A 26,999-nucleotide genomic window follows, 5' to 3' on the forward strand; every position below is an offset into this window, starting at 1 on the left:
ATGTGGTCGCAAGCAAAATTTGTCCTGCAACCTGCTTCTGTTCCATGTAAAAATAAATAATTCTCAGCCAAAGTTCACCGTAGCAGATATGTCCATTTAAAACACACACACACACACACACACACACACATACACACACAATAAGAGTTTTTAGTTGCCTTGTTTTCAAAGTCACAATGTAAAAGACCTGCAAAGCTTCCTATTTCAGCCACAAATGGCAGGGAACAAGGAGCGTCCTAGTCTCGGAAGTGGTAACGATCTTGTCGTTGAGGAAATACCAGACATCAAATATTGAGATTTTAGAGTATTTTAATGTCCATTTCTTCAGTGGGTGCATTATGAAATTATTAGGATTAACAACTTAAAAAGGGTAGAGCAAAGGAAAGATGGAGAACGCAAACAATTGGTTCTCGTGGATTTAATTTCAGATTCTAGGCATGACATGATTTTTCGAAACCACCACCAAAAAGCGCTTACTTCGAAAGTCTAGAAGTGCAAACGCGGACAGATCTTTGGAAACTACAAATCACTACAGCCCACATAATGGGGAAGCACGCGGCCCTTTGGCTCTCAATGTCAAGTGCAAATGTGCAGGTGTCTCCACAGCGCAGTCAGGGTAACGGAGCCGTGAGCAGCCTCCAAGCTCCGTGAGGGTTTCATAACTGATGCTCTGCATTTGTTTGCATTGAATGCAATTATGTGTGCTTGTTTATATGTATTTATACATATATAATTTGATCTGACCTGAGGCCAAGAAGAAACTAGCAATTGCAACTCAAAGCAACTATTTACACACATTCAATTCTGAAGTATTGCTTCCTGCCCTAAGTTCACAGGAGGTATTGCCGCTCTGAAGAACGTCTCCACCTAATTGGAAGCGCCTGAACCCGCTGCTCAGAAGCCCGTCTGTCTTCAGCCACCGTCTGCTCAATGCCCACGGAGACAGAGGCCTGGCGCTGCGGCTGCAGGCACTCCGTGGTTCTGTGCTGAGGTATGCTTCCAAGCAGGGGCTGGGAAGGACCCGGGTCACTGGTGGCCCAAAGAGAACATCTGTACTGGTTGCTTAGGAAGGCTCGCTCGGGGTGTTTTTTTAAAGACAATTTAAACCGTCCACAAAGGCTCCCATTTGCACAATGCTGAACTGGACAGGTGGACGTCACCACTCTCTCCCTGCGTCCGCAGCCTCTTGGCTTCCCAGGAATCGCAGGAGGGGAAGGGGAAGAAAAAACGAGTTTGATAGGGAGGAAGCGTGTGCAGAGATGAACTCTATGGAGCACGTTGTGAGTGAACAGCAGAGACACGGGGAACAGCAGGAAGCGCCCAGGCCCCTAGCCGCCGCCAAAGCTGCAGAGCCTGGAGCCATATGGCGGAGGGCGAGGCCCAACGTCTTAATACTGATGGAAGGAACCCCTGACGTGCCCACAAGCCTGACAGACAAGCAGAGCACCAGGTAGTGTTTTTCAGAAAAAATAAAAATAAAATCTCTGCAGGATTTTATAAGAATACATTCTTTAGAAGAGGTAATGTCACAGTCATCCTTTCTCTATTTCTCTAGCATTGGAAGACCAACAATCTGACAGTAAAACCTGAAGGCAAATCTCCCTGGACGTGGAGATCCTGGCTACAACTGCACTGCCGTGGTCCGTGCCATGCATGTCCCTGGGGAGCTGGCTGATCAGAATCAATACTTCATGACGCCGGAAAGGGCAGATTCTGTACGTATTCGGCGAGGAGTGATAACAGGACTTAATGCAGATGTGAAAGCTACACAGAGATTTACCAGTGAAAAGAAAATACACAGGGCACATCGGTGAAGACCTTACACAGAGAAGGAGCCAGTCCTCAAATATCCCATGAGCTGCAGCCACCTGAAGAATGAGGTGTCATGTGACTATGACAGGGCAACTCTGGCCTGAGTTCAATTCTACATAAACTTCAGACTCAACGTGGCAAAACGTAATTACAAGCAGGATTAGCAACAAAGGGCACAGAAGCAATTTCCTTGGGTTTTCTGTACTTCCCCGGTTCCACACCTCATTTGCATCCAGATGATTCTGTCCCTACTTACAGGGTAAGAGCTCCATCTAAAGAGGGCTGGGATCCACTCACCAGGCTCAACCCCACCACAAATGGGCCCTGCACAGGCTAAGAAGAGGAAAGGATGGAGAAGCTTCCTGAATGTGGAAGCCAAGCGCTGCCCGCGGCCCTGGTGCTCTGCCCAGACCTGCTTCACAGCGAGCCGGTTCTGATCCCACCCCTGCCGTGAGCAGACCCCCTGGGTGGGGGGCAGAAGCAGGGCTTTTGCTTTAAAAGTGGTGGCCGAGGGCTTCCCCGACCCAGAGTGTGCAGGCCGTGCCCACCGGGGTCCTGCTCAGCCCCTGGCAGGGGAGGCGGCCCAGAGTAGCTGAAGCACTAACGACCACCTTCTCATCCTTCTGCTGTGCCCTCTGTGACCACACTCCACCCCCCCAGCCTAGCTCCCTTCCCCAGACAGAATGACCTGGCAACCCTCCCCAAGACACACACGTTTCCTGATAAATAAATAAATAAATAAATGCAACCCTTGGATGTTTATTTTGCGTTTCCTCTCAGTTGAGTCAGCTTCCAAGACAAGCCCCTCCGCTCCAGCTGGAAGACCCCTTGGGGCGGGGGCAGAATGAAAAAGGGCTTTTAGATACCTGAGGCCTGGGTTCATGAGCTGTGAGGCCGGTAAGCATTTGGAATCTCGGCCTGCACGAGGAGGAAGCCCTAAAGCTGCTGGGTGTGGGGGGCGGTGGGTGCAGCCACAGCCCCTGAGGGCCTGGAAGGCACAGGTCAGGGGACACCGGTGTCCTGGCTGATGGCCCGCTGCGGTCCTCAGCCTGCGCCCCCCCAGCATCCCCGCCCAGTGAGTTACTGGCACTTGATCTCAGAGTCATGAATGCAAGTGTGTGTGCGTCTATGTGTTTACATAGAAAGGTCAGGTCACTGGAAAAACACTAGTACGTATACAGAAAAAAACCTCAAAAACATTGTATTAGCAAAAAAAAAAAAAAAAAAAGTGTCTTGTGAGAAAAAGCAATAAAAATAATATTTTAACCACAGCTTCTGTTTTAACGTCCACCACCACCCAGCGCCACACCCTGGCCGCACCTTCTCTGGACTCCAGGCCGCGCCAGCCCCTGAAGGCACTTGTTCTCCACACTGCTGAACGGTCACACCAAGGGGGAAGAGGAAAAAAATGGATGAAAATGAACCCTGAATAACTGTGATCCACACAGAAGTTAGGGCTGCAATGACCACAGGACACCATGTCTGGGGACGGGAACTGTGGAACCTGGACGGACAGAGCACCGCGGGCGGCGCTGGGCCGCATCACGCCCTCTTTGAGACGTTGAGCTTGGTGAGTTCATTGGCTTCCTCCACCCCCGCTTCTTCACAGTCGCTTTTCTCTATGGCTTTGCTGAACCTACACCTTTCTTCGGCTTTGATGGGCTCCTTCCAGGGCCTCTTAGAAGACGGGTGAGTGTCCCTGGCCTGTGTGTTGTTCTCGGAGCCCAGGGACACCTGGTCCGGGTTCTGTACGGAAGGCACCAGATTGGTGATCTCGTCCGTGGGGGAGCGTCCGATGCTGCCGTCCACCTGGACTCGGATGTCGGGGGAGATGGAGAGCTGGTGCTGCGGCACCATCCCATTGTCCGTGCACTTGGGGTACAGGTAGGTCTTCATCTGGCCTTTGCCCTTGACGTTCACCGTCCCTCTGTAGTCGAAGTCGTAGCCCATCTTGCTCAGGACGCGGTAGCTTTCCTCGCTGACCTGGATGCGGCACTCCACCCCCGTGGTGTCCATCCTGCTGGCGATGTTGACCGTGTCTCCCCAGATGTCGTACAGCAGCTTGGTGGTGCCAATGACGCCCGCCGTCAGGGGCCCATGGTTGAAGCCCACCCTGAGCTTGAAGTTGAACCAGAGCATGTTATTGTTGAAGTCGTCCACCACGCGCATCATCTCCTTGGCGAACTCGAACAGGATCTGCAGGTGCTCCTGCGGGTGGCTGCCGTCACGGCACTGCGTGGCGTTCAGCCCCGACGCGGCCATGTATGTGGCCCCGATGGTCTTGATCTTCTCAATGCTGCTGTAGTCCGGCTTGCTCAGGAGCTCGTCGAAGTCCCCGATCAGCTCGTTGAGGACCCGGTAGCACTCCTTGCCGCCCTCGTAGTTCTCCTCGTAGAACTCGCTGAAGTTGACGATGCTGGCGAAGATGACTCCTCCGTTGTCGTGGTTCTTGGAGTAGGTCTGGGAGACCTTCAGCTGCTCGGCCACGTGGTAGGGGATGATGTTTCTCAGCAGCCAGTCGGCCTGGTCCCTCATGCTCTGGATCTTAGTGCGGTGCAGGTCCGCCTCCACGTCCCCGTGGTAGTGTAGGCGGTAGCTGACTTCGAATTCTCGATTCAGGAACCAGACCAACAAGAGCAGGAGGAAGAAGACAAGAATCACCTCCTGGCCGATCAGGCTGGCTGGGCTCCTGCTGTCGTGCGGCAGCGAGGCATTGCATGGATTCCTCTCGGAGCTGGAGAGGAAAGAGAGGACAAAGGACGTGCCTTCTGAAATGCATCTTTAAGGGAAAGGTTACTGCCCAGTGCTTCCAGGTTCTGAACCAGCCCAGCTAACCAGCATCCTGCACAGAGTTTTGTGTAGCTCAAACCTTCAACCACCTGCAGCTGCAGAGTGACCCGTTTCTGTTTAGAAAGATGTGGCGAGATAAAGAGTCACTCTTGTAAGATTCCTGTAATGAGTGCTTTGTACTTGCTTTGTTTTTCAGAAGTCTTTAGCTCCTTGATTTTTAAAATATTTTTTCCCAACTTTTTATTTTGAAAAATCTCAACCTTACAAAAAGGATAAGAGACTAGCAAAACAAACATTTGTATACCCTTCTCCTGGATGCAACAATTGCCAACATTGTGCTACTCTGCTGTTTCCCTCTGTCAACACAAACTGCACACATGCACACACACTCACACAGGCATACTTTGCTGAACAGTCTGAAAGCAAGCTGCAGACATCAGGCCACTTCAATTCTGAAGAGTTCAGTACGAATCTCCTAAGAAAAAGGACGTCTCCCCATGGAATCACACCACCACTGTCACACCCAAGAAATTTCACGTCCTCTGATACACTCTGATATAATTCCCCTGCCCCCTCCCTCCCACCCGCCCTAGGGTTAGTTCTGTTTTGCCAAAGTCATTTAAGATAACTTTAACATTTTTAAAAATAATATAAAATGTATACTTTTAAGAGTAACACACTGTAAGAAACTCAAACAGTATAAACAATGGAAAATAACTGTCTTTCCTGTGAGGTAACCTTTCTGTTGCGCACTATTCTAACACACGGCTGTGCTGTAACAACCAGTCCCCTGCAGAGGGCGATCGGCTGTGTCCATCTTTGACTACTAGGAACGAGGTTACAGTGGATATTCCCGAGTGTCTTTGTGCATATGAATGAGCCTGTGGGATAAACTCCTGGAAGTGGAACTGCTGAGTCATTTAAAATACACTTAGAATTCCATTACAAATTTCCAAACTGCCCTTCTAAGGGCTGAGCCCATTTCTATTCCCTCTGATGACCAAGTCTGCTTGGTCTGTTCTGCAGTTCCACGGCACCGAAGGGGCACAGCTGGGACCCCAGGACTGAAGATTAGCGTGGGTAGCAGTCTCTTCTAAAGTTTATTCTTTAAATATAATTTTTTCCACTTAAAAATACTACAAAAAAAAATACTACATACTCATCATATAAAATTTAGGGTGAAAGTAGAAAGAAAAAAAGATTCACCCATCATCACACCATCCAGAGGCGATCACTGTTAATGTTTGCTGAATTTCCTTCTCGTCTCTCTTTTATCTGTTTACAATGCTGTGATTGCTCTGCTTATGTAAACTGTACCCTGATGTACGCTAAAATGCACAGAGCAGGCCGCTAGATTTTACATAACAATGGTCTGGGTCACTTATATGAATATAATTATATATGGAACAGATGGACCCTGAGTTTAGAGAGTACCATGGCATAGAAAGCTCAATTCTACCATCAGAGTGTTTTTTAATGAATTTTACTGTTACCTGTACTTAGGCATATTAAAAATAATGAAACTGACCAATCTGGTCATAACGCCTTCCATGAAACACAGTCACAAAAGCCTGGCTTTGGAGTAACGACGCCGGGCTGGCCCCCCACAGAGCTCTGAGACCCTTGGGCAGGTCACACCATCTTTCAGGTCTCAGTCTCCTCACGAGTAAATTGAAGATGGGCTGGAGTATCGCTAAGTCTCTACCAGCCTAAGGGTCTGTGCAGAAAGGGCCTGAGGCTATGTCTGTAGAACCAGCAGGGTGCCCTAGGCTGGCATCGGGGAGCTTGGATTTGGGGAGGGTTCCCACCAGTCCTTGATGAGAGGGGCTCACTGTGCCTGGACTGTTTGTACAAACAACGCGGTTTATGCACCTGCCCTCCTTCCGAAAATCTGAAATTTTGGTACATGCCAGGCAGAGGGTGCCTATGTGACCAGCCACCAAGAAAAACCCTGGAGTCTCTGATGTGCTTCCTGGGAGGGTGTTTCACACGCGCTGTCACAGCTCATTGCTGGAAGAATTAAGTGCATCTCATACGACTCCACTGGGAGAGGACTCTTGAACGCTGGCGCCTGGTTTCCTCTGGACTCCGTCTCATGCACTTTTGTTCTCTGCTGATTTTGCTCTGTGTCCTTTTGCTGTAATAAACTACAGCCACGGGTACAAACATGTGCTGAGTCCTGCGTCCTCCAAGTGAATGATCAAACCTGAGGGTGGTCTTGGGGACCCTGACAGAGGTTCTATGGCTTAATGCCTAAGAACCAGGAACCAAAAATGGCCTCTATGGCAAGATGCACCACACTTCACTCATTTATTTTGCCAACTGTCATTTAAACAAATGGCAGTACTTACTATGAATCTAAAGTACTAAACAAAATAACTATTTTAGATACTAAAACAGATCTATGTCCAGCCCCTCAAGTCCTCTGGTTGGCTCAGAGTAGGGAGAGAATCTGGAGGGAGTGAGTCTTCTCTACATGAGCCCATCTCCTTGGCTTAGGAGTTGACCTTTCCTCCAGTTTCTCCAAAGTGGTAACACTGAGGAACAGCCTCTTTATTAGGAGACGTCACCAAGGCTTAAGGTCATCCTAGAACCAGGCATTGTAGAACCCGGTGGTAGAACTGGGTGGCATGTCTCAGTTTCCTCAATTGTGCTGTAGCTAAAGCTGGCAGCGTGGCCTCAGTCTGGGATGGGCACAGGCCAGTGCCCTCTGGATGGAGCAGGGGAATACGAAACGTGGGCGGGTGTGACAGGGAAAGGGAAACAACTGCACTGCTTGCTTTTACCTTTGCTTAAAAGGAAGGGTCCTAATGCACAGGCTGACATGTTGTGCCCAAGGGGCTGCCTTGCAACAGAAGATCTGTAACCAGCGGATGAGAGAATTATTTCCACTCTACAACCTGTACTTCTTATTCTACTGCAGAAGGGACAAGGAAGGCGATGGTTCTACTCCTAAATTCAAATAGTAAAGGTCAGTCCCAAAAGGAGGAATTTTGTGACTAAATGCAAGAGATAACTTAATAGATGGACAAATGGAAGTCAGAGTAAAATACAGTACAGTTCATTATCACGGAAAAGAGGGATTACAAAATAGAGAAAAATGGAAAACAAAGACCACTCGTTGTCCTAGCCAGCTCAACATGGGATGCATTAAAATTCTGGTATATTTCCATGCCATTTAAAATCTATGCCTAGGATGGGGGCGGGATGCACCAGGAGAAGGCATAAGGGGGGCTTCTGGGTAGTGTTCTATTTCTTGATCTGGGTGACAGTTAAATGGGTGTGTTCACTTGTGAAAATTCACTGAGCTGTCCTTATGATCTGGAGGCTTTTCTGTGTATGTGTTATACGTCAATAGAAAGTTAACTTAAAAAAAGATGTTAGGTGCTTTGCTACTAAATCTTATAATTGTCAATCATACACAGAAACATCTGTATTCTGTTTTCGTTTCACTGTCACTTTAATTCTCCTTCCCAACATCTAAATGTCCACAGATATTTAATGTTTTAATTGTAGAAACAGAGAAAAAAATCATCACTCATCATTAGATCGTAAGTATTACATGTCTTACTTTTTTCATATACGATGAAATAACTAGCTGTAGCTATAAGACCTAGGTAATTTCACATAATAAATGAAAAATGAAAACCATAAATGCTTTCTTTCCACATTGCTGCATTTTAACAGTTGTAATATTTGGGTATATGTATCATAATTTAATTAATTTCTTTTTTACTGACAACTGAAGTTGCTGATGAACTTTCAATATTATCAATCACAATGATCAATATTTTGGGGCATGCAGCCTTTACCAAATGCTGAATTATTTCCTCAGCAGATAAGCAAAAACAGAATTATTAGTTTAAAGGTGATGGACATTTTTATGACTATTTTTTATAGATTGCCAAGTTACTTTCCAAAACTATTGTACCATTCTGAAAAGTAATGAGGCATGGCAGAAAAAGCATGGCCTGGTAGTGAGGGAGGCCAGGGTTTGAACACTGCCAGTATCCATAGGCAGGTTCCTTCGCTGAGCTTCAGCTTTCTTATCTGGAAAATGGGGACAAAGTTACCTAATATATCAGGTTATTGTGTAGATTAAACAAACCTATATTAAACACCATCAATTCATATATGTGCCACACCCTGGCCTACACTGGGTATTCACATGGTAACGTTTTGAAGGTACGATTTGAAGATCAGAGGGAATTCTGTAGTTATTTAATAGTGCAATGACTTGGGTAGTAGCCTATTTATTTTCTACTACATTTCCTCTTTTGTGATTTTTTTTGTCTTTTATCTAAACAGGTCTTAATTAGCTCTTTACATAACAGTCTCACAAATATTTTTCTCAGTCTGCTTTTATCATCCCCTCAGTCAGTCTTATTTTTTTGTGCGTGTGGTTCTATTTATTATTTGTAAGATTGGAAAGTTATCTCTGTCTTAGAGGCTTGAGAACTGCTTAATTTTATTTTTTCTAGATGTTTATATAGTTTTATATAATTTAAAATTTTTTGACTTCAATTTATTTAGAACTAATTTTGATGTTTATAGTAAAGCAAGGGTCCAACATTTATTTGTTTCAAATTTCTAGTCGGTTATTTCAAAATATTTTAGGGAATAAATTTTCTTTGATTTGTGAGATCTCCTTTGTAACATTCTAATGTCTTATATAAAATTAAACCAAATCTAACACAGGAAACCCTCGCTTTTTGAAAGTTCGCTTTGACCACTTTGCTTTGATGAAAGACCTACATTAGTACCTGTTTTTGCTAATGAAAGAAATCTGAAGGGGATTTTTGCCTTTAGAAAAAAAGGCAAAGGGCTTCCCTGGCGGCGCAGTGGTTAAGAATCCACCTGCCAATGCAGGGGACACGGGTTGGAGCCCTGGGTCGGGAAGATCCCACATGCCGCGGAGCAACTAAGCCCGTGCGCCACAACTACTGAGCCTGCGCTCTAGAGCCCATGAGCCACAACTACTGAGCCCATGCGCCACAACTACTGAAGCCCACGTGCCTAGAGCCCGTGCTCCGCAACAAGAGAAGCCACCGCAATGAGAAGCCCACGCACCGCAACAAAGAGTAGCCCCTGCTCGCCGCAACTAGAGAAAGCCCGCGCGCAGCAACGAAGACCCAACACAGCCAAAAATAAATAAATAAAATAAATTTATAAATAAATAATAAATTTTAAAAACTTTAAAAAAAAAAGAAAGAAAAAAAGGCAAAAAGCAAAACTAATGTTCAGCATTTGTTTTGCAGCGAGTGTTACAGAGGCAGCGCCATCCTGAGCGGCAGGAGCGGCCCCGCCAAGCTCCTTCCCAGGAACCACACTGTGCATCGCAGCATCAGCCGCCACAGCTCTGAACTGTGTCTGTGAGCATCTGTGCTTTACCTCAACTTACTCTGTGCCTCCGTTAGTGAGCTGTGTCCTAACAGAACTGCTTCTTCGCTTTTTGGCTTACGGAAGTTTTCACAGGAATGCGCTACCTTCAGAGAGCGGAAGAAACCTGCCTACGTCTTTTTTTTTTTTAATTAATTAGTTAATTAGGCTGCGCCGGGTCTTAATTACAGTACTCGGGATCTTCGTTGCCACGTACAGGATCTTCAGTTGCGGGATCTGACCAGGGATTGAACCTGGGCCCCCTGCATTGGAAGCATGGAGTCTTAACCGCTGGACCACCAGGGAAGTCCCCTGTCTATGTCTTAACAATTATTCATTTTCCCAAAGATATTGTAAGTATGAACTGATATTTTAACAAATAGATATCTTCCACTTACTCTTTTAAGAATGCATATGTTGTTCTTTTTAATTCAAGATACAACTGTTTTTCAGGAAACTTAGAAATAACCAGCAGTAATAGAGTTACACTCATTTATTCAGATATAGGCACAATGTTAAAAGCTTACCTGAAATTCTGTACTGAATCCAGGTGTGAAATTACTATGGAACTGAAATTAAAATGCAGAAAACTATTATTATAAAAAGCAAAGAGGGCATTATACAAAGCAATCCGAGAAGAGTTTAAATAAAAACAACTTTCCTATTTTTAAGGTGGAGATCAAGGTAGAAAGTTAAGGATAGTAAATTTCAATTATAATTTGATGCTGTGTGTTAATGAAGAATAACAAAATGGTAAAGACAACGATGTAAAAGCCTTTATATCAGCTGTGGAAAGTAGGCACAACCACTCAAAAGCGAAATCAAGGAAGAGTCTCTAAGGCCTTCATTTTGCTGTTAAGGACTTATCTATGGTGTCGTGTCCTACAGGCTAGAAACTTCAGTCATGTTCAAACAGCGAAGTCTACTGACAAAGGATCAATTTCAAAAGGCCCCGCTGGAGGTGTTGGCAGATTACTTACTGGAGAAGCCGGACTTTGCTATTGGTGATGCCCAAAGCAATCAAACCCCAATTTTAAGACATTGAAAACACACCTAACTAAAGACCTCTCTCTTGGTGCTGGGGAAGGTACCCAAGACACCCAGCCCCATTCTCTCCACATGCTGCACAGCTTCCTCTGGGGTCATGTTACCCAGCGTCCACTCAGGCCCACAAATCACCCAAACCTCTCCACCCGGGGCAAGTGCCCTGATGCTTTGTCCTTCAGGTCCCCCAGCCTTGCTCCCTGCAAAGGGGACGTTGCAGAGCAGCTCTCCTGGGCAACAAAGGCCAGTGAGGGCTCAGAGCGGCTTTTTTGATTACAGGAGGTATTAAGTGACTTCACAGAAAAGGAAAGAAAAGCAAGAGCTACACACAAACTGTCCTCTTCTCACCCTGTCCAGACGTGACTGTGACACTGCTGTAACCCACGTGTCTGTGTCCCCTCAAAGCTGGAAGAGTCCCCCAACCCCAGCTTCACAGGAGTTGAGTTTATGTTTTGTCCTCCCCACATGTTCCCTACCCTGGGTTCGGCTCAGCAGTGACAGGGTGGACGGGCTGAAAAGATTCTGCGTGAATGCGGGTGTACTGGGTCCAGCAGAGATTCAACCACCAGCCCTACCTCAAGACCTGCTATTTGATTTCTAGGTGAAAAGGCGATGGATGGGTTCCCCATCGCTACGGCTCTCTAGATCCAAGTGGAAAAGGCCTGCACCAGTGACTAAATGACACTGTGAATGGCTGATGGGGTATTTGTGTTGGATCTAAAAGGTTAAAAGTCAGACTGTTGAATTTCATGCTCTTGGGAAAGAGCTTTATAATGACCATAATTCCAGAAGGCCGCACCTTCAGAAAGGAAAAATGACACTTTGTTTTGCTTCAAGTGATTTAACTATTCATTAAAGTTTCCTTTCAAATGCTGAATGACATTTCTATTTCCTTTTTGATCTTAATTTGCAGAGAACTTGAATATCTTTCATGTGGTTATTATTTTATTAAGTAAACTGAGGAATGATACTCACCCTGTCCATTACTGACCACTGCTTTGGTAATACGCAAAATGCACTATGGCGGTTTCATCTGATATTGAGACAAATTGGACCACTTTCTACTTTTGAGTTTACTAAAGCAATGGTTCTCGGCAACAGTAATACCATTCCTAGGGGGCATTTTGGAAACACTGGGGGTCCCTCTGGTTGTTTGGGGAGCCAGGAATGTTAGATGCCCTGCAAAGCACAATAGAGAAATGTCCCATGTAACTCTGAAATATCCTGCTAACCTAAACCCACTGTAATTTTAAATAAATGATTCTTTAATATGTGCTAACATAAAACATAAGCAGTTACACAAAAAGTCCAACATTTAGGAGAAGTCTGTTATAGAAACAGAAGCTTAATGGCTTTGAGACATTCCCCTGAAATTTCTGAATAAATTACTCACCGTGTGCACTCTGTTATCCAAGGTATCATCGTATTTCCAACTACATATTTAGTTGAAAAGGTTAAAAGCCACAAAACCAGTTGCAAATGTGCAACAGGTAATTTCAGACTCATTTTAACAGCTAAGAACCAAACATGATTTAATTCGTAGAACACATGAAAGGTAGGGGTCTTACTGGATTTCATTAACAAAGGATGTTTTAAATACAGCACCTATCATTGCCATCCTCTATATTTTAAATTTTAAATTCTTTGTAGCACAGCAGTAAGAACACATCCTGTCCCCAGGGGTCTTCACAAAGCTCCTGTTTCTTTTCCTCACACCATCTGTGAGAGGGCTTTTTTTTTTTTTTTTTAAAGATTTTGTTGTTGTTGTTGTTGTGGACCATTTTTAAAGTCTTTATTGAATTTGTTACAATATTGCTTCTGTTTTATGTTGGTTTTTTTGGCCGCGAGGCATGTGGGATCTTAGCTCCCCGACCAGGGATCGAACCCGCACCCTCAGCAGTGAAAGCTCAGAGTCCTAACCACTGGACCGGCAGGGAATTCCCCCAAGAGTAACTCTTAAAAGTTCTCATCACGAGAAAAAAAAATTTGTGTGGTGATAGATGTTAACTAGACTTACTGTGGTGATCATTTCACAATATACACAAATATTAAATCATTACATACTGCACCTGAAACTAATACGTTCTGTGTCAATTATATTTCAATTAAAACAAAAAGAAAAAGTGAGAAGGAGAAGAAGAAAGGTGGTCCTGCTGTGGAGGGCATTGTGCACGTACCTGTCGGGGCAGAGGGAGACGTAGAGCAGCAGCAGGGGCCCGGCCCCGACGACTGTGGCCAAGGAGGACCTCATCCAGGAGCTGAGCTGGCAGAAGTTACAGTAGTGCACCACGGTGATCAGGACAGCCGAGCCCGTGAACACGGTGGACTGCAATGAGGGGCAGGCTCGGTGAGGACCCCAGCCTCCCTCCTTGCCACATGGGCTCACCTGCCGTCCCTCCACCTGGGCACCCCGAGAGCAAACGACACGCTCACTTACCTGTCCTTCTGTTTAACAAAATATCTGGTGGTTTCAGGGACAGATCATAAATCATTAGATTAATTACCAGAGCTTTCGGTTACAAGTCTCACTGGCACTAAAATTCCTCTCCTGACGTGTGCAAATTGCACACGTCACGTTGGAGGAGAGGAAAGGTAGACTGCCCTGGTTGAGAACTTCCACCGTGTAACCAGTTACCTCCGAAAGCCTGTCCTCCAGGCACCCTGCTGTGTGTCAGCAGAAATGTGATTTGGTTTTAAGTATCAAATGCAGCCAGCCCACCCAGTACTTCATGCTATACTCGCTGGCACCAAAAATATAATCTTCCACAGCAGGATGAATTCACTCTTTATGGGATTTAACTTGAATGCTCCTTCCCTGATCAACAGCAGCTGATCCAGGTGCCAGTCAATTGTTTGTGCCAGTTCTGCAGACTAACGTCATCTTTTTTTTTTTTTAACTTTTTAAAAAAAATATAAAGTATAGTTGATGTACAATAGCACATTACCTTGTATCATCTGGAAACATGGGTCAGATGCTTCTTTGTAAAACGTGTAAGAAAATAACTGATTTGGGGGACTTCCCTGGTGGCGCAGTGGTTAAGAATCCGCCTGCCAATGCAGGGGACATGGGTTCGAGCCCTGGTCCAGGAAGATCCCACATGCCACAGAGCAACAAAGCCCATGTGCCACAACTTCTGAGCCTGCGCTCTATAGCCCGCAAGCCACAATACAGAGCACGTGTGCCACAACTACTGAAGCCTGAGTGCCTAGAGCCCATGCTCAACAAGAGAACAAGAGAAGCCACTGAGCAGAAACAAGAAGAACTACAATCCTGCAGCCTGTGGAATGAAAACCACATTCACAGAAAGACAGACAAAATGAAAAGGCAGAGGACTATGTACCAGATGAAGGAACAAGATAAAACCTCAGAAAAACAATTAAATGAAGTGGAGATAGGCAACCTTCCAGAAAAAGAATTCAGAATAATGACAGTGAGGATGATCCAGGACCTTGGAAAAAGAATGGAGGCAAAGATCGAGAAGATGCAAGAAATGTTTAACAAAGACCTAGAAGAATTAAAGAACAAACAAACAGATGAACAATACAATAACTGAAATGAAAAAACACACTAGAAGGAATCAATAGCAGAATAACTGAGGCAGAAGAACGGATAAGTGACCTGGAAGACAGAATGGCGGGATTCACTGTTGCGGAACAGAATAAAGAAAAAAGAATGAAAAGAAATGAAGACAGCCTAAGAGATCTCTGGGACAATATTAAACACACCAACACTCGCATTATAGGGGTCCCAGAAGGAGAAGAGAGAGAGAAAGGACCTGAGAAAATATTTGAAGAGATTATAGTCAAAAACTTCCCTACCATGGGAAAGGAAAGAGCCAACCAAGTCCAGGAAGCGCAGAGTCCCAGGCAGGAAAAACTCAAGGAGAAATATGCCAAGACACATAGTAAGCAAATTGACAAAAATTAAAGACAAAGAAAAATTATTAAAAGCAACAAGGGAAAAACGACAAATAACATACAAGGGAACTCCATTAGGTTAACAGCTGATTTCTCAGCAGGAACTCTACAAGCCAGAAGGGAGTGGCATGATATACTTAAAGTGATGAAAGGGAAGAACCTACAACCAAGATTACTCTACCCAACAAGGATCTCATTCAGATTCAATGGAGAGATTAAAACCTTTACAGACAAGCAAAAGCTAAGAGAATTCAGCACCACCAAACCAGCTCTACAACAAATGCTAAAGGAACTTCTCTAAAGGGGAAACACAAGAGAAGAAAAGGACCTACAAAAACAAACCCAAAACAATTAAGAAAATGGTAATAGGAACATACACATCGATACTTACCTTAAATGTGAATGGATTAAATGTTCCAACCAAAAGACACAGGCTCGTTGAATGGATACAAAAACAAGATGTGTATATATGCTGTCTACAAGAGACCCACTTCAGACCTAGGGACACATACAGACTGAAAGTGAGGGGATGGAAAAAGATATTCCATGCAAATGGAAATCAAAAGAAAGCTGGAGTAGCAATACTCATATCAGATAAAATAGACTTTAAAATAAAGAATGTTATAAGAGACAAGGAAGGACACTACATAATGATCAAGGGATCAATCCAAGAAGAAGATATAACAATTGTAAATATTTATGCACCCAACATAGGAGCACCTCAATACATAAGGCAAATGCTAACAGCTATGAAAGAGGAAATAGACAGTAACACAATAATAGTGGGGTGCTTTAACACCTCACTTACACCAATGGACAGATCATCCAGACAGAAAATTAATAAAGAAACACAAGCTTTACATGACACAATAGACCAGATAGATTTAATTGATATTTATAGGACATTCCATCCAAACACAGCAGATTACACTTTCTTCTCAAGTGCACACGGAACATTCTCCAGGATAGATCACATCTTGGGTCACAAATCAAGCCTCAGTAAATTTAAGAAAACTGAAATCATATCAAGCATCTTTTCTGACCACAACGCTATGAGATTAGAAATGAATTACAGGGAAAAAAATGTAAAAAGGACAAATACATGGAGGCTAAACAATACGTTACTAAATAACCAAGAGATCACTGAAGAAATCAAAGAGGAAATAAAAAAATACCTAGAGACAAAGACAATGAAAACACGACGACCCAAAACCTATGGGATGCAGCAAAAGCGGTTCTAAGAGGGAAGTTTATAGCTATACAAGCCTACCTAAAGAAACAAGAAAAATCTCAAGTAAACAATCTAACCTTACACCTAAAGAAACTAGAGAAAGAAGAACAAACAAAACCCAAAGTTAGCAGAAGGAAAGAAATAAAGATCAGAGCAGAAATAAATGAAATAGAAACAAAGAAAACAATAGCAAAGATCAATAAAACTAAAAGTTGGTTCTTTGAGAAGATAAACAAAATTGATAAGCCATTAGCCAGACTCATCAAGAAAAAGAGGGAGAGGACTCAAATCAATAAAATCAGAAATGAAAAAGGAGAAAAAAAAAAAAACAACCTAGAGACAAATAACGAAAACACGATGATTCAAAACCTACGGAATGCAGCAAAAGCAGTTCTAAGAGGGAAGTTTATAGCAATACAGTCCTACCTCAAGAAAGAAGAAAAATCTCAAATAAACAATCTAACCTTACACCTAAAGGAACTAGAGAAAGAAGAACAAACAAAACCCAAAGTTAGTAGAAGGAAAGAAATCATAAAGATCAAGGCCAAAATAAATGAAACAGAAACAAAGAAAACAACAGCAAAGATCAATAAAACTAAAAGCTGGTTCTTTGAGAAGATAAATAAAATTGATAAACCTTTAGCCAGACTCATCAGGAAAAAGAGGGAGAGGACTCAAATCAATAAAATTAGAAATGAAGAAGAAATTACAACAGACACTGCAGAAATACAAAGCATCATAAGAGACCACTACAAGTAACTCTACGCCAATAAAATGAACAACCTGGAAGAAATGGACAAATTCTTAGAAAGGTATAACCTTCCAAGACTGAACCAGGAAGAAACAGAAAATATGAACAGACCAATCACAAGTAATGAAATTGAAACTGCGATTAAAAATCTTCCAACAAACAAAAGTCCAGGACCAGATGCCTTCAGAGGTGAATTCTATCAAACATTTAGAGAAGAGCTAACACCCATCCTTCTCAGACTCTTCCAAAAAATTGCAGAGGAAGGAACACTCCCAAACTCATTCTATGAGGCCACCATCACCCTGATACCAAAACCAGACAAAGATACTACAATAAAAGAAAATCATAGACCATTATCACTGATGGATATAGATGCAAAAATCCTCAACAAAATACTAGCAAACAGAATCCAACAATACATTAAAAGGATCATACACCATGGTCAAGTGGGATTTATTCCAGGGATGCAAGGATTCTTGAATATACGCAAATCAATCCATGGGATACACCATATTAACAAACTGAAGAATAAAGACCATGTGGTCACCTCAACAGATGCAGAAAAAGCTTTTGACAAAATTCAACACCGATTCATGATAAAAACTCTCCATAAAGTGGGCATAGAGGGAACCTACCTCAACATAATAAAGGCCATATACGACAAACCCACAGCAAACATCATTCTCAATGGTGAAAAACTGAAAGCATTTCCTCTAAGATCAGGAACAAGACAAGGGTGTCCACTCTCGCCACTATTATTCAACACAGTTTTGGAAATCCTAGCCTTGGCAATCAGAGAAGAAGAAGAAATAAAAGGAATACAAATCAGAAAAGAAGAAGTAAAACTGTCACTGTTTGCAGATGACATGATACTATACATAGTGAATCCTAAAGATGCCACCAGAAAACAACTAGAGCTAATCAATGAATTTAGTAAAGTTGCAGGATACAATATTAATGCACAGAAATCTCTTGCATTCCTATACATTAACAACAAAAGATCAGAAAGAGAAATTAAGGAAACAATGCCATTCACCATTGCAACAAAAAGAATAAAATACCTAGGAATAAACCTACCTAAGGAGGTAAAAGACCTGTAGTCAGAAAACTATAAGACACTGATGAAAGAAATCAAAGATGACACAAACAGATGGAGAGATATACTACGTTCTTGGATTGGAAGAATCAATATTGTGAAAATGACTATACTACCCAAGGCAATCTACAGATTCAGTGCAATCCCTATCAAATTACCAATGGCATTTTTTACAGAACTAGAACCAAAAAAATCTTAAAGTTTGTATGGAGACACAAAAGACCCCAAATAGCCAAAACAATCTTGAGGGAAAAAAACGGAGCTGGAGGAATCAGGCTCCCTGACTTCAGACTATACTACAAAGCTATGGTAATCAAGACAATATGGTACTAGCACAAAAACAGAAATATAGATCAATGGAACAGGATAGAGAGCCCAGAGATAAACCCACACACCTATGGTCAACTAATCCATGACAAAGGAGGCAAGGATATATAATAGAGAAAACACAGTCTCTTCAATAATTGGTGCTGGGAAAACTGGACAGCTACTTGTAAAATAATGAAATCAGAACACTCCCTAACACCATAAACAAAAATAAACTCAAAATGGATTAAAGACCTAAATGTAAGACTGGACACTATAAAACTCTTAGAGGAAAACATAGGAAGAACACTCTCTGACATAAATCACAGCAAGATCTTTTCTGACCCACCTCCTAGAATAATGGAAATAAAAATAAACAAATGGGACCCAATGAAACTTAAAAGCTTTTGCCCAGCAAAGGAAACTATAAACAAGACGAAAAGACAACCCTCAGAATGGGAGAAAATATTTGCAAACAATAAACGGACAAAGGATTAATCTCCAAAATATATAAACAGCTCATGCAGCTCAATATTAAAAAAACAAACAACCCAATCAAAAAATGAAGACCTAATAGAAGACCTAAATAGAGATTTCTCCAAAGGAGACATACAGATGGCCAAGAGGCACATGAAAAGCTGCTCAACATCACTAATTATTAGAGAAATGCAAATCAAAACTACAATGAGGTATCACCTCACACCAGTTAGAATGGGCATCATCAGAAAATCTACAAATAACAAATGTTGGAAAGGGTGTGGAGTAAAGGGAACTCTCTTGCACTGTTGGTGGGAATGTAAACTGATACAGCTACTATGGAGAACAGTAAGGAGGTTCCTTAAAAAACTAAAAATAGAATTACCATATGACCCAGCAATCCCACTACTGGGCATACACCCAGAGAAAACCATAATTCAAAAAGACACATGCACCCCAATATTCATTGCAGCACTATTTACAATAGCCAGGTCATGGAAGCAACCTAAATGCCCACTGACAGACGAATGGATAAAGAAGATGTGGTACATATATACAATGGAATATTACTCAGCCATAAAACGGAACGAAATTGGGTCATTTGTTGAGAAGTGGATGGATCTAGAGACTGTCATACAGAGTGAAGTAAGTCAGAAAGAGAAAAACAAATATCATATATCAACGCATATATGTGGAATCTAGAAAAATGGTACAGATGAACCAGTTTGCACGGCATAAATAGAGACAGAGATGTAGAGAACAAATATATGGACACCAAGGGGGGAAAGCAGTGGTGGGGGTGGTGGTGGAATGAATTGGGAGATTGGGATTGACATGTATACACTAATATGTATAAAATAGATAACTAATAAGAACCTGCTATATAAAAAAATAAAATTCGAAAAAAAAAAAAAGAGAAGCCACCACATTGAGAAGCCCGCGCACTGCAACGAAGAGTAGCCCCCGCTCTCCACAACTAGAGAAAGCCCACGTGCAGCAACAAAGAACCAACACAGCCAAAAATAAATAAATAAAATAAATTTTTTAAAAACCTGATTTGGGACACCAAGAGGGGTTGGAGAGGACACAGGTCCACCAGGGAATCTCCCCAGGGCAGCCCCCGGGCTGACCTCCCTGCCCGCTCCTCTGTCCGAGGCAAGTCTTTTAAAAAGACAAGTTCAAAGGACTGACAAAGAGTTTGCGCCTCTTTAAGGGCCTATATTTAAATTGCTGTCCCAAGCCATCAGGCTTATATTTAAAAAAAGTGATCAGGGAGTCCAGAAGAGCACCAACACAAAATCACCAAGATTTTACTTACGTGTATGTTTGTCTCAAATTCGGAGGTGACATGTGAATAGACCGCAAGGGCGGGGAGGGACACCAGGATGGCCCCGATGAAATGGCGCGGGAGCCAGCCGGCTATCCACTCCAGCAGGCGCTTGGTACAAGCCATCACATCCTCCAGGAAGAACACCATCCTGGGAGCGGGGGGAGAAAGGAGAAATGGGGTATCTGTGGGTGGGGGACCCACAGCCAGGGCCACTCCCAACCCTGGCCTATGCTGTGGCCTCTGGTGTGGGCAGTGGGCAGAACCCCCGCCTCCCTTATTTTTGATCAATGGCAAGTAAACTGGACTCACTCAGCTCACCATACCATATTTTAAGGTTACTTGCTGCATTCGGATAAGATGTGCTTGTAAAAGACAAGCATAGGCCTCTGTGAGTCTAAATGGAGCATGTAAGAACCAGGCAGGCAAATACTAACAGGTCCCGAAAAAGGTCACCCGTCACCTGTTACTGCCTGCTTCTAGGGAGGTCTCAAGTGGGTGGTTCAGGAGGTGTTCGGAATTTTGTGGGGCTTTTTTGGTGCCTCAATGGTTGCAGGTGCTACTGGCACCAACGGGCAGGAGCTGGGGATGGGTGATGTCCCGTGATGTAGAGCGAGGCTCTGCCCTGAGCCCCACATGACTGCTACACACCCCCTGGACAGAGAAAACCTGCTGACGATGACTTCAGCCTAGAGCCTAATTGCGTTTCGTTTACAAACATAAAGTGGTTTCTGTGTGGCAGTAACATACACCGAATTTTCCAGGAGTGCAGCCACTGGGTAAACCAAACAAGATTACCCGTAGTTTTATTTGGGACACCACCAAGAGTCGTCAGCGTCTCAGAAACCACATCACAGGCTCCTGGGGCTCATACCACCAAACCTGCACACCCATAACAGTCCACATTGGGAGCTGTCATATTATCAGTGCACAAGGGCAAACAGCTGACGACTTTGGCGTGGCTGCCCAGGTGGCGACGCCCTGGCATATTCGAGGTGAAGCGCTACACGTATATTATTTTAAATGGCTTTCTTGCCATTTCTCCTTCACATTGGAGTGATGGCATTTCATTGATTGCTTCTGAAATTGTGTGTATAGGTGGGCTATACTTCAGGGTAGGGATGTGGCATCATAAAACGTTTTTCATGGAGAATGGGGAGCTGAGTGCGTGGGGCCGAGAACTGCTGCTCTGCAGGAAGAAGCCCTGGGTCACCAGCAGCGGGAGGTGGAGGAGAGGGCACTGGGGGTCTGCCTCCGGAGGGAGACCCATGCACACAGCCCCCTCTAAAGACACCTCGGTGAGGGTGCAGGCGGGGCAGGCCCACTTCCCTTGCCTTCAAAGGCACAAAGCCTGTCAAGGGCCTCTCGCATCCACCCAGGCGTCCACACCTTCAGTTACCAGTGTAGGTCCTTATCGACGTAAGGTCCCATATCCACCCTCAGCAGGGCCAGAGGAAATCCCCTAGGCCCCGCCCTCTCCTGGGCAAGGACATCACACCAGAGGCTCGGGCAGGAGCAAAGTGGCCCTGCAGAGACGTGGGTGCTCCGGGCACAGCCAGGCCTGGCGTCCTCATGGCCTGCAGTCCTCTGCAGTCCTTAACATGGCTTAGCCCAGAGTTTTTCAAATTGGGTCCGAAGAACAGGGAACAATCATGTAAAGGGTTCTTTAGAAAAGATATGGAGAAAACGCTTGCCTCAGAGGGACTAAGAGCCTTAACCAGTTGTGGGCCCCGCATCGGACAGAAACTCAGGGCAGGGAGGGGAGTGATTGGAAGTGGGTACTGGCTTTTCTTTGGGGTGACAGAAATGTTCTAAAATCATATGGTGGTGACGTTTGCACAAGTCTGTAAGTTTATTAAAAATCTGTGAATTGTACACTTATGAGTGAACTTATTATTTGTGAGTTATATCACAATAAAGCTTGTTTTAAGAAGAAAAAAAGACTAGGGGCCAGAGGATGCCTTGTTTTGGTCCCTTAGGGTGTTCCCAGGCCCAGGGCAGGCCCAGGGCAGGCCCACAGAGGGCGCAGTTCGTTTGGAAGTGGGTCCCAGGCAGCTTGTGGAGACATGGATGGAGGCAGGCCCAGGGGAGGGCTGTGCTGGGGAGGAGTCACCTGCTGCGGGCAATGCAGCTCCACGCTGGTGGCGAATCTGGGGAGATGGCGAGGATGCGCCTTAGAGTTCTCTCCACTGGGAGGAGGAGGAGGGAAGGGAAGAGCCCCTGGCAGCCAGAGAAAGCCCTTGGCAAAGGGCTGAACGGGCCTCAGTGAGGAGTTGGGGGGGAGGGGGTGAGCGTGGAAGGGAGGGGGCAGGTGTCCAGCTCATCCATTTCAAAGGGAGGGATCTTGCGTTTGGGAGTATCAGGGCCAGACCTGAAGCTGTGGTTTCCTGTCCTGGGATGTTGGGGAGGAGTAGAAACTCAAGGTCAGGGCCCTTTACCCCATTTCTCTCCGATCCCCAGTGTGGGGCTGTCCTGCTGAGAGGACAGGGCTGGAGGAAGGCGGTGGGCCTGGTGCAAGGACCCAGCATGAGTGGAGGCCCTGTTTGTATCAGGAGAAACATTGTGAGCTTCCTGAGTGGGGTGGAGCCTGAAACTGAAGGCAGGCTGGGCTGGTGCGGAGGGCCCAGCCTCCCAGAGGGACTCTGCTGTCTCTTCGGACACTCTGTCCGTTTTTAAATGGGATGACTGTCCTTTTATTATTGAGCTAACATTCTAGATATTAGACCCTTGTCACGGATATGATTTGCAAATACGCTCTTCCATCCTGTAGGTTCTCTTTCTCTTTGGGGTGAAAAGTGATGATGGTGTTCTTTGAAACATGAAAGTTTTAAATTTTGATGAAGTCCATCTTAACTATTTTTTCTTTGGTTGCTTGTGCTTTTCATGTCGTATCTAAGAAAGCGTTGCCTGATCCGAGCTCATGAAGACCTGGGCCTGTGCTTTCCTCTAGGGGTTTATGGTTTCACCCTTACATTCAAGAGAGGCACCTGCTGATGTGCTGGCAGCCCCCTACCAGCTGTACCCTGTACACCTACCTCTTTTCTTTCTCTGCCCTGCTTTCTTATTCCCTATCTTCCCACTTTCTCTCTTTAAGTATCTGATTTGGGAAATCAGCAGACTAGCTGGTGGCATTAGGGCTGCAGAGGACAATGACCCACTGGTAAGGTGAGTGCCCACCTGTGCTGAGGGCCCGGGTTGGTGAGGGAGGAGCCAGTGAAGCAGGCTGGGGGAGGGAAGAAAAGAGGACCGTCCCCGAAATGGGTTATGGAGACAGCTGTTCCACCAGCAGAGGGAGCTAAAGGCTAACAGCTGGGCAGCCCTGCAGGTGGGCCTTTACCTGACGGAGACCACGAGGGACAGGACCTCCAGAAGCAGGGCTGCTCCGAAGACCACCAGGGCAGCCGGCGGGGGTGGCGTGGAGGCGGCCCCATACTTCAGGAAGCAGGTGATGGAGAGAATCAGAAACACTGTTGTCGACAGAAACACATCCAGGAGGGAGCTGAAGGTGGCACTGGCAAAAGTCTTCACGGGAGAATTCTTTATAACCTGTTGGGAGGAGTGTGAACAGATGCTGCTGATGTATCCTCCTGGAGAAGTATAACCCAGGCGGAAAAAACTTGCTTGCTGAGCACTTGCCTCCTGCGGACCAGGTACGGGGTAAGTAGTGCTTCAGGCAGGCCGTCTCCTACCCCACCTAACAGTGAAGAAACTGAGGCACAGAGAAGTGAAGAAACTTGTCCAAGGGCACACAGCAACTGATTACAAACCAATTAAGTTCTCACAGGCATGTGACGCCCTGAGCCTGAAAGGCGAGCTATCCACAGGCAAAGTCAGTGACTCTGCATCTGTAGAGACAGTAGCAGGAAAGCCACATGCTAGAAGCTTCCACTGAACGCTGGGTCCCAGGCTCAGGGTATGTGAAAGCTGGCTTCATACAGAAGTAGGAGGTCAATAGCAACAGTGACAGCAAGAGCCTTCTCTGGGCCTGGACGCTGTGCAGGGCTCGAGGGCAGGCATGAAACAACCCGCTTGGGGGCTCATGGCCTAATGGTGGGACAGACAGGAGTCTGAGATGGGTGGTGTCATCAGTGTAACAAAGCGACATGCACATCATGTCAGGAAATCACGGGAAGGAGGGAGAAAATGACGACAACACCAGAGTCTGAGAGAGACTGGTTCCAGGCACCATGTGGACCCTTTGGGGGCACGACCTCAATCAATGTTCACACAGCCCTCAAGGAGGAAATGCTCCCAATCTCAGGGCACAGGCTGGGAGGCTGAGGTGAGGTGGCCACTCGAGGTCACACGGCCAAGGAGGAGCCCGGCCAGGGGCTGTGGCATCTTGATCATGTCACCTACTGTCCCTGTGCCTCCATTTCCTTATCTGGAAAGAGGGATAAAATGGGACCCTGCACTTTATGGGTACTGGGGATGCTTAGATGGGAAATCACAAAGTGCGGCAGGGGCCTAATGTGGGGGCGGCTTGGAGCCTCTCACTGTTTCTGCATCGCTCCCGTCCTCGCCAGCTGGCCCTGTGGTTCAGGGATAGTGTCCCACCTGCTCCCCAGGCCTCCGGGCTCATCTACTCCCATTACCTACAACTCAGCCACGTGACCTTTATACAACACAGTCTGACGGTGCCAACTCCTGTTCTGGATCCTTCAATGGCTCCCCTGGCCTTTAGCATAATGTCCACAGTGTGGGAAGCTGTCATCGGGCCCCTGCCCACCTGCCACTTCCACCCCGTCTGCCAGACAGAAGCGCCCACAGCTCCCTGGATGCACCCAGGCTCTGTCTTATCTCCAAGGTTAAGTTTGCAGGTGCTGGCCCCCCTCTGGAAAGTTCCTTAATTCAAGTTAATTGCTAGTCCTCCCACTAACACGGGCTCCTTCTGGGCCCTCAACCTGGGGTTGGTGTGCTCTGTGGCCATTACGGGGCCCCTGGGTCTGGATTCTCATTTCTGCCGAGTTACTGCTTCCCTGTGTCTGTCGACGCTACACCCCAGCCCCAGGAGCAGGACCCGGCGGAGCAGACGCTCAGTGAGCATTTGGTGACCTGTGCCCTCCGCTGGGGAGGCTCTGTACACAGCACCGGGAGTGGGTGGGAGCTCCTGGCCCTGAATCAGGCGGGTGCCCAATCCTAGCGACGGGATCTCGGCCACTCGGCCTTTCCTGGCCTCGGCTTTCTTTTGGTAAAATGGGGATAATCATAAGCTTCCTTGAAGGGTTGCTGTGAGGATTAAGGTTGCTGTTTTGCCTTAAAGGCACCAACCAACCAACTCCCAAGTCCACGAGAGGAGCCTCGCCTGGGGTATTAACGGATATTCACCACCCAGGAGGCTGACGAAACTCAACCCCACAGGCATGAACTGCCCTGTCTGGTTCACCAGGACTCCTGGGGTTGGTCAGGGCCTGGATGTAACAGACACTGAGGGATGATCTGCTGGATGAACGAATGGAGTCGAATGAGAAATCCTTCTGGCTCTGGGGTTGGGAGGGTATGCATTTTTGACCTTGGAACACTAAGCTGGGTTAGATTTGGGAAAAATGCAGGGAGCTGGCTTCTTGGAACTCAAACCAGGCTCTAGGTTCTCGTATTTATTCATCGTTTCCACCAAGCTCTACTGAGCACTTGTGGGTGTGGGGACTGGATGCCACGTAGAGTGGAGATGAGAGACAGGGTCCTGCCTCCCAGAGTGGAGAGTCCAGGGGGAGGCATACGATTCAACAGTCCCACAAGAAGAGATTACAAACTGGGATGCAGCTGCGGAGAAACAGTATAACGGGGGAAAAAATCCAGTCTGGGGTCTGGGAAAGTTTCTTAGAGGAAGTGATGTTTGGGCTGAGAGTCACAGGACAACAGGAGTTAAGGCAGGGGAGGGGCAGTGGAGGAGGGCTCAGCACCAAAGCAGGCGGGAGAGCGGAGCAAGATGAAAGCCCTCTCAGCTCTTGTCCCATTTCAGGAGGAAGAAAGCCGACAGGGAACAGGGGGAGAAATCCTGCTTGAGAGCAGAGAATAGGTGGGGCTGGAGCTCCCCCATCACCCCTCTCACCCGGTACTAGGCCTCCAGGGGCTGGAGCACGGCCAAGGGCGCCTGGGGATGCACCAGCTGCGGAGGAGAGGGACTGGGAGATGACAAGCCTGGGTTGTTGTAGAGAGATTTGGGGTTTTCTCCCTTGTGGAGATAAATTCACATACAGGTGAAATTTAGGGCTTATGGACTGTGGGAAATCAATATGAGCCGTCAATTTCCTGTCACTCAGGAAAACAAAAATGGCCTCCAAAGCACAAGACTAATCGTGAACTGTGCAGTGAAAATGACGCATGTCTTTGGTAAAATTATAAGGAGCCACGCACCTCTTCTTGATAGCTGGTCCTGTAGGCTTGTTCTAGCTCCTGATCCAGGAAGTTCAAGCTGAACTGATTAATGGGTGGCTTAAAAAAATAATCTTTCATCAGGCTAGAAGAGACGATAAATGCAGTCAATCAACGTGCAGCACAATCGTTATATTTATTTTATCAGAAGATCACAGTTACCTACTGAAACGCCATTTGTGAAGCGTGTCACAAAAGCTGTACCTAAAAGTCACCATACAATAGACATTGCTCAACTGCCCCTTTTAGAACATGTCTCTGGAAAGTCCTTCATGCTTCTAAACATAATCCCATTTTAGGTTTCACCTCCACGAAAGAATGCCCATTCACCATTAATATAACACACATCATCAGAACCGTGCTTTTGAAAACATCTTCCTAACGTCCAGAATTAGAATAGAAGGAGGCAGCAGCTTTTTTGTTCCATAAAATGATCCCTTCCAAAGGACCAGCAGATCCCTGTACTGAGCGTACTTATGTTGATTTGGAGGCT

The 26,999-nt window shown here is 45.6% G+C and overlaps 1 protein-coding gene across 1 annotated transcript in view; it reads right to left on the bottom strand.

Annotated features, from left to right (window-relative positions):
- Positions 1-291: 291 nt before the first annotated feature.
- ADCY9 (adenylate cyclase 9) overlaps positions 292-26,999 on the bottom strand; it is a 120,396-nt gene continuing 93,688 nt past the window's right edge. Inside the window, exons 6-11 of the mRNA XM_036825406.1 lie at positions 26,489-26,591; positions 23,469-23,677; positions 20,123-20,282; positions 13,203-13,351; positions 10,509-10,550; positions 292-4,546 (exon numbers count right to left, since the gene is read on the bottom strand). Of these exons, the coding sequence (XP_036681301.1) occupies positions 3,355-4,546; positions 10,509-10,550; positions 13,203-13,351; positions 20,123-20,282; positions 23,469-23,677; positions 26,489-26,591 (1,855 nt within the window). The 3' untranslated portion in view covers positions 292-3,354. The remainder of the gene's footprint in view (positions 4,547-10,508; positions 10,551-13,202; positions 13,352-20,122; positions 20,283-23,468; positions 23,678-26,488; positions 26,592-26,999) is intronic.

The sequence above is a fragment of the Balaenoptera musculus genome, chromosome 15 (assembly GCF_009873245.2).
Source record: "Balaenoptera musculus isolate JJ_BM4_2016_0621 chromosome 15, mBalMus1.pri.v3, whole genome shotgun sequence".
Taxonomy (NCBI): Eukaryota; Metazoa; Chordata; class Mammalia; order Artiodactyla; family Balaenopteridae; genus Balaenoptera; species Balaenoptera musculus.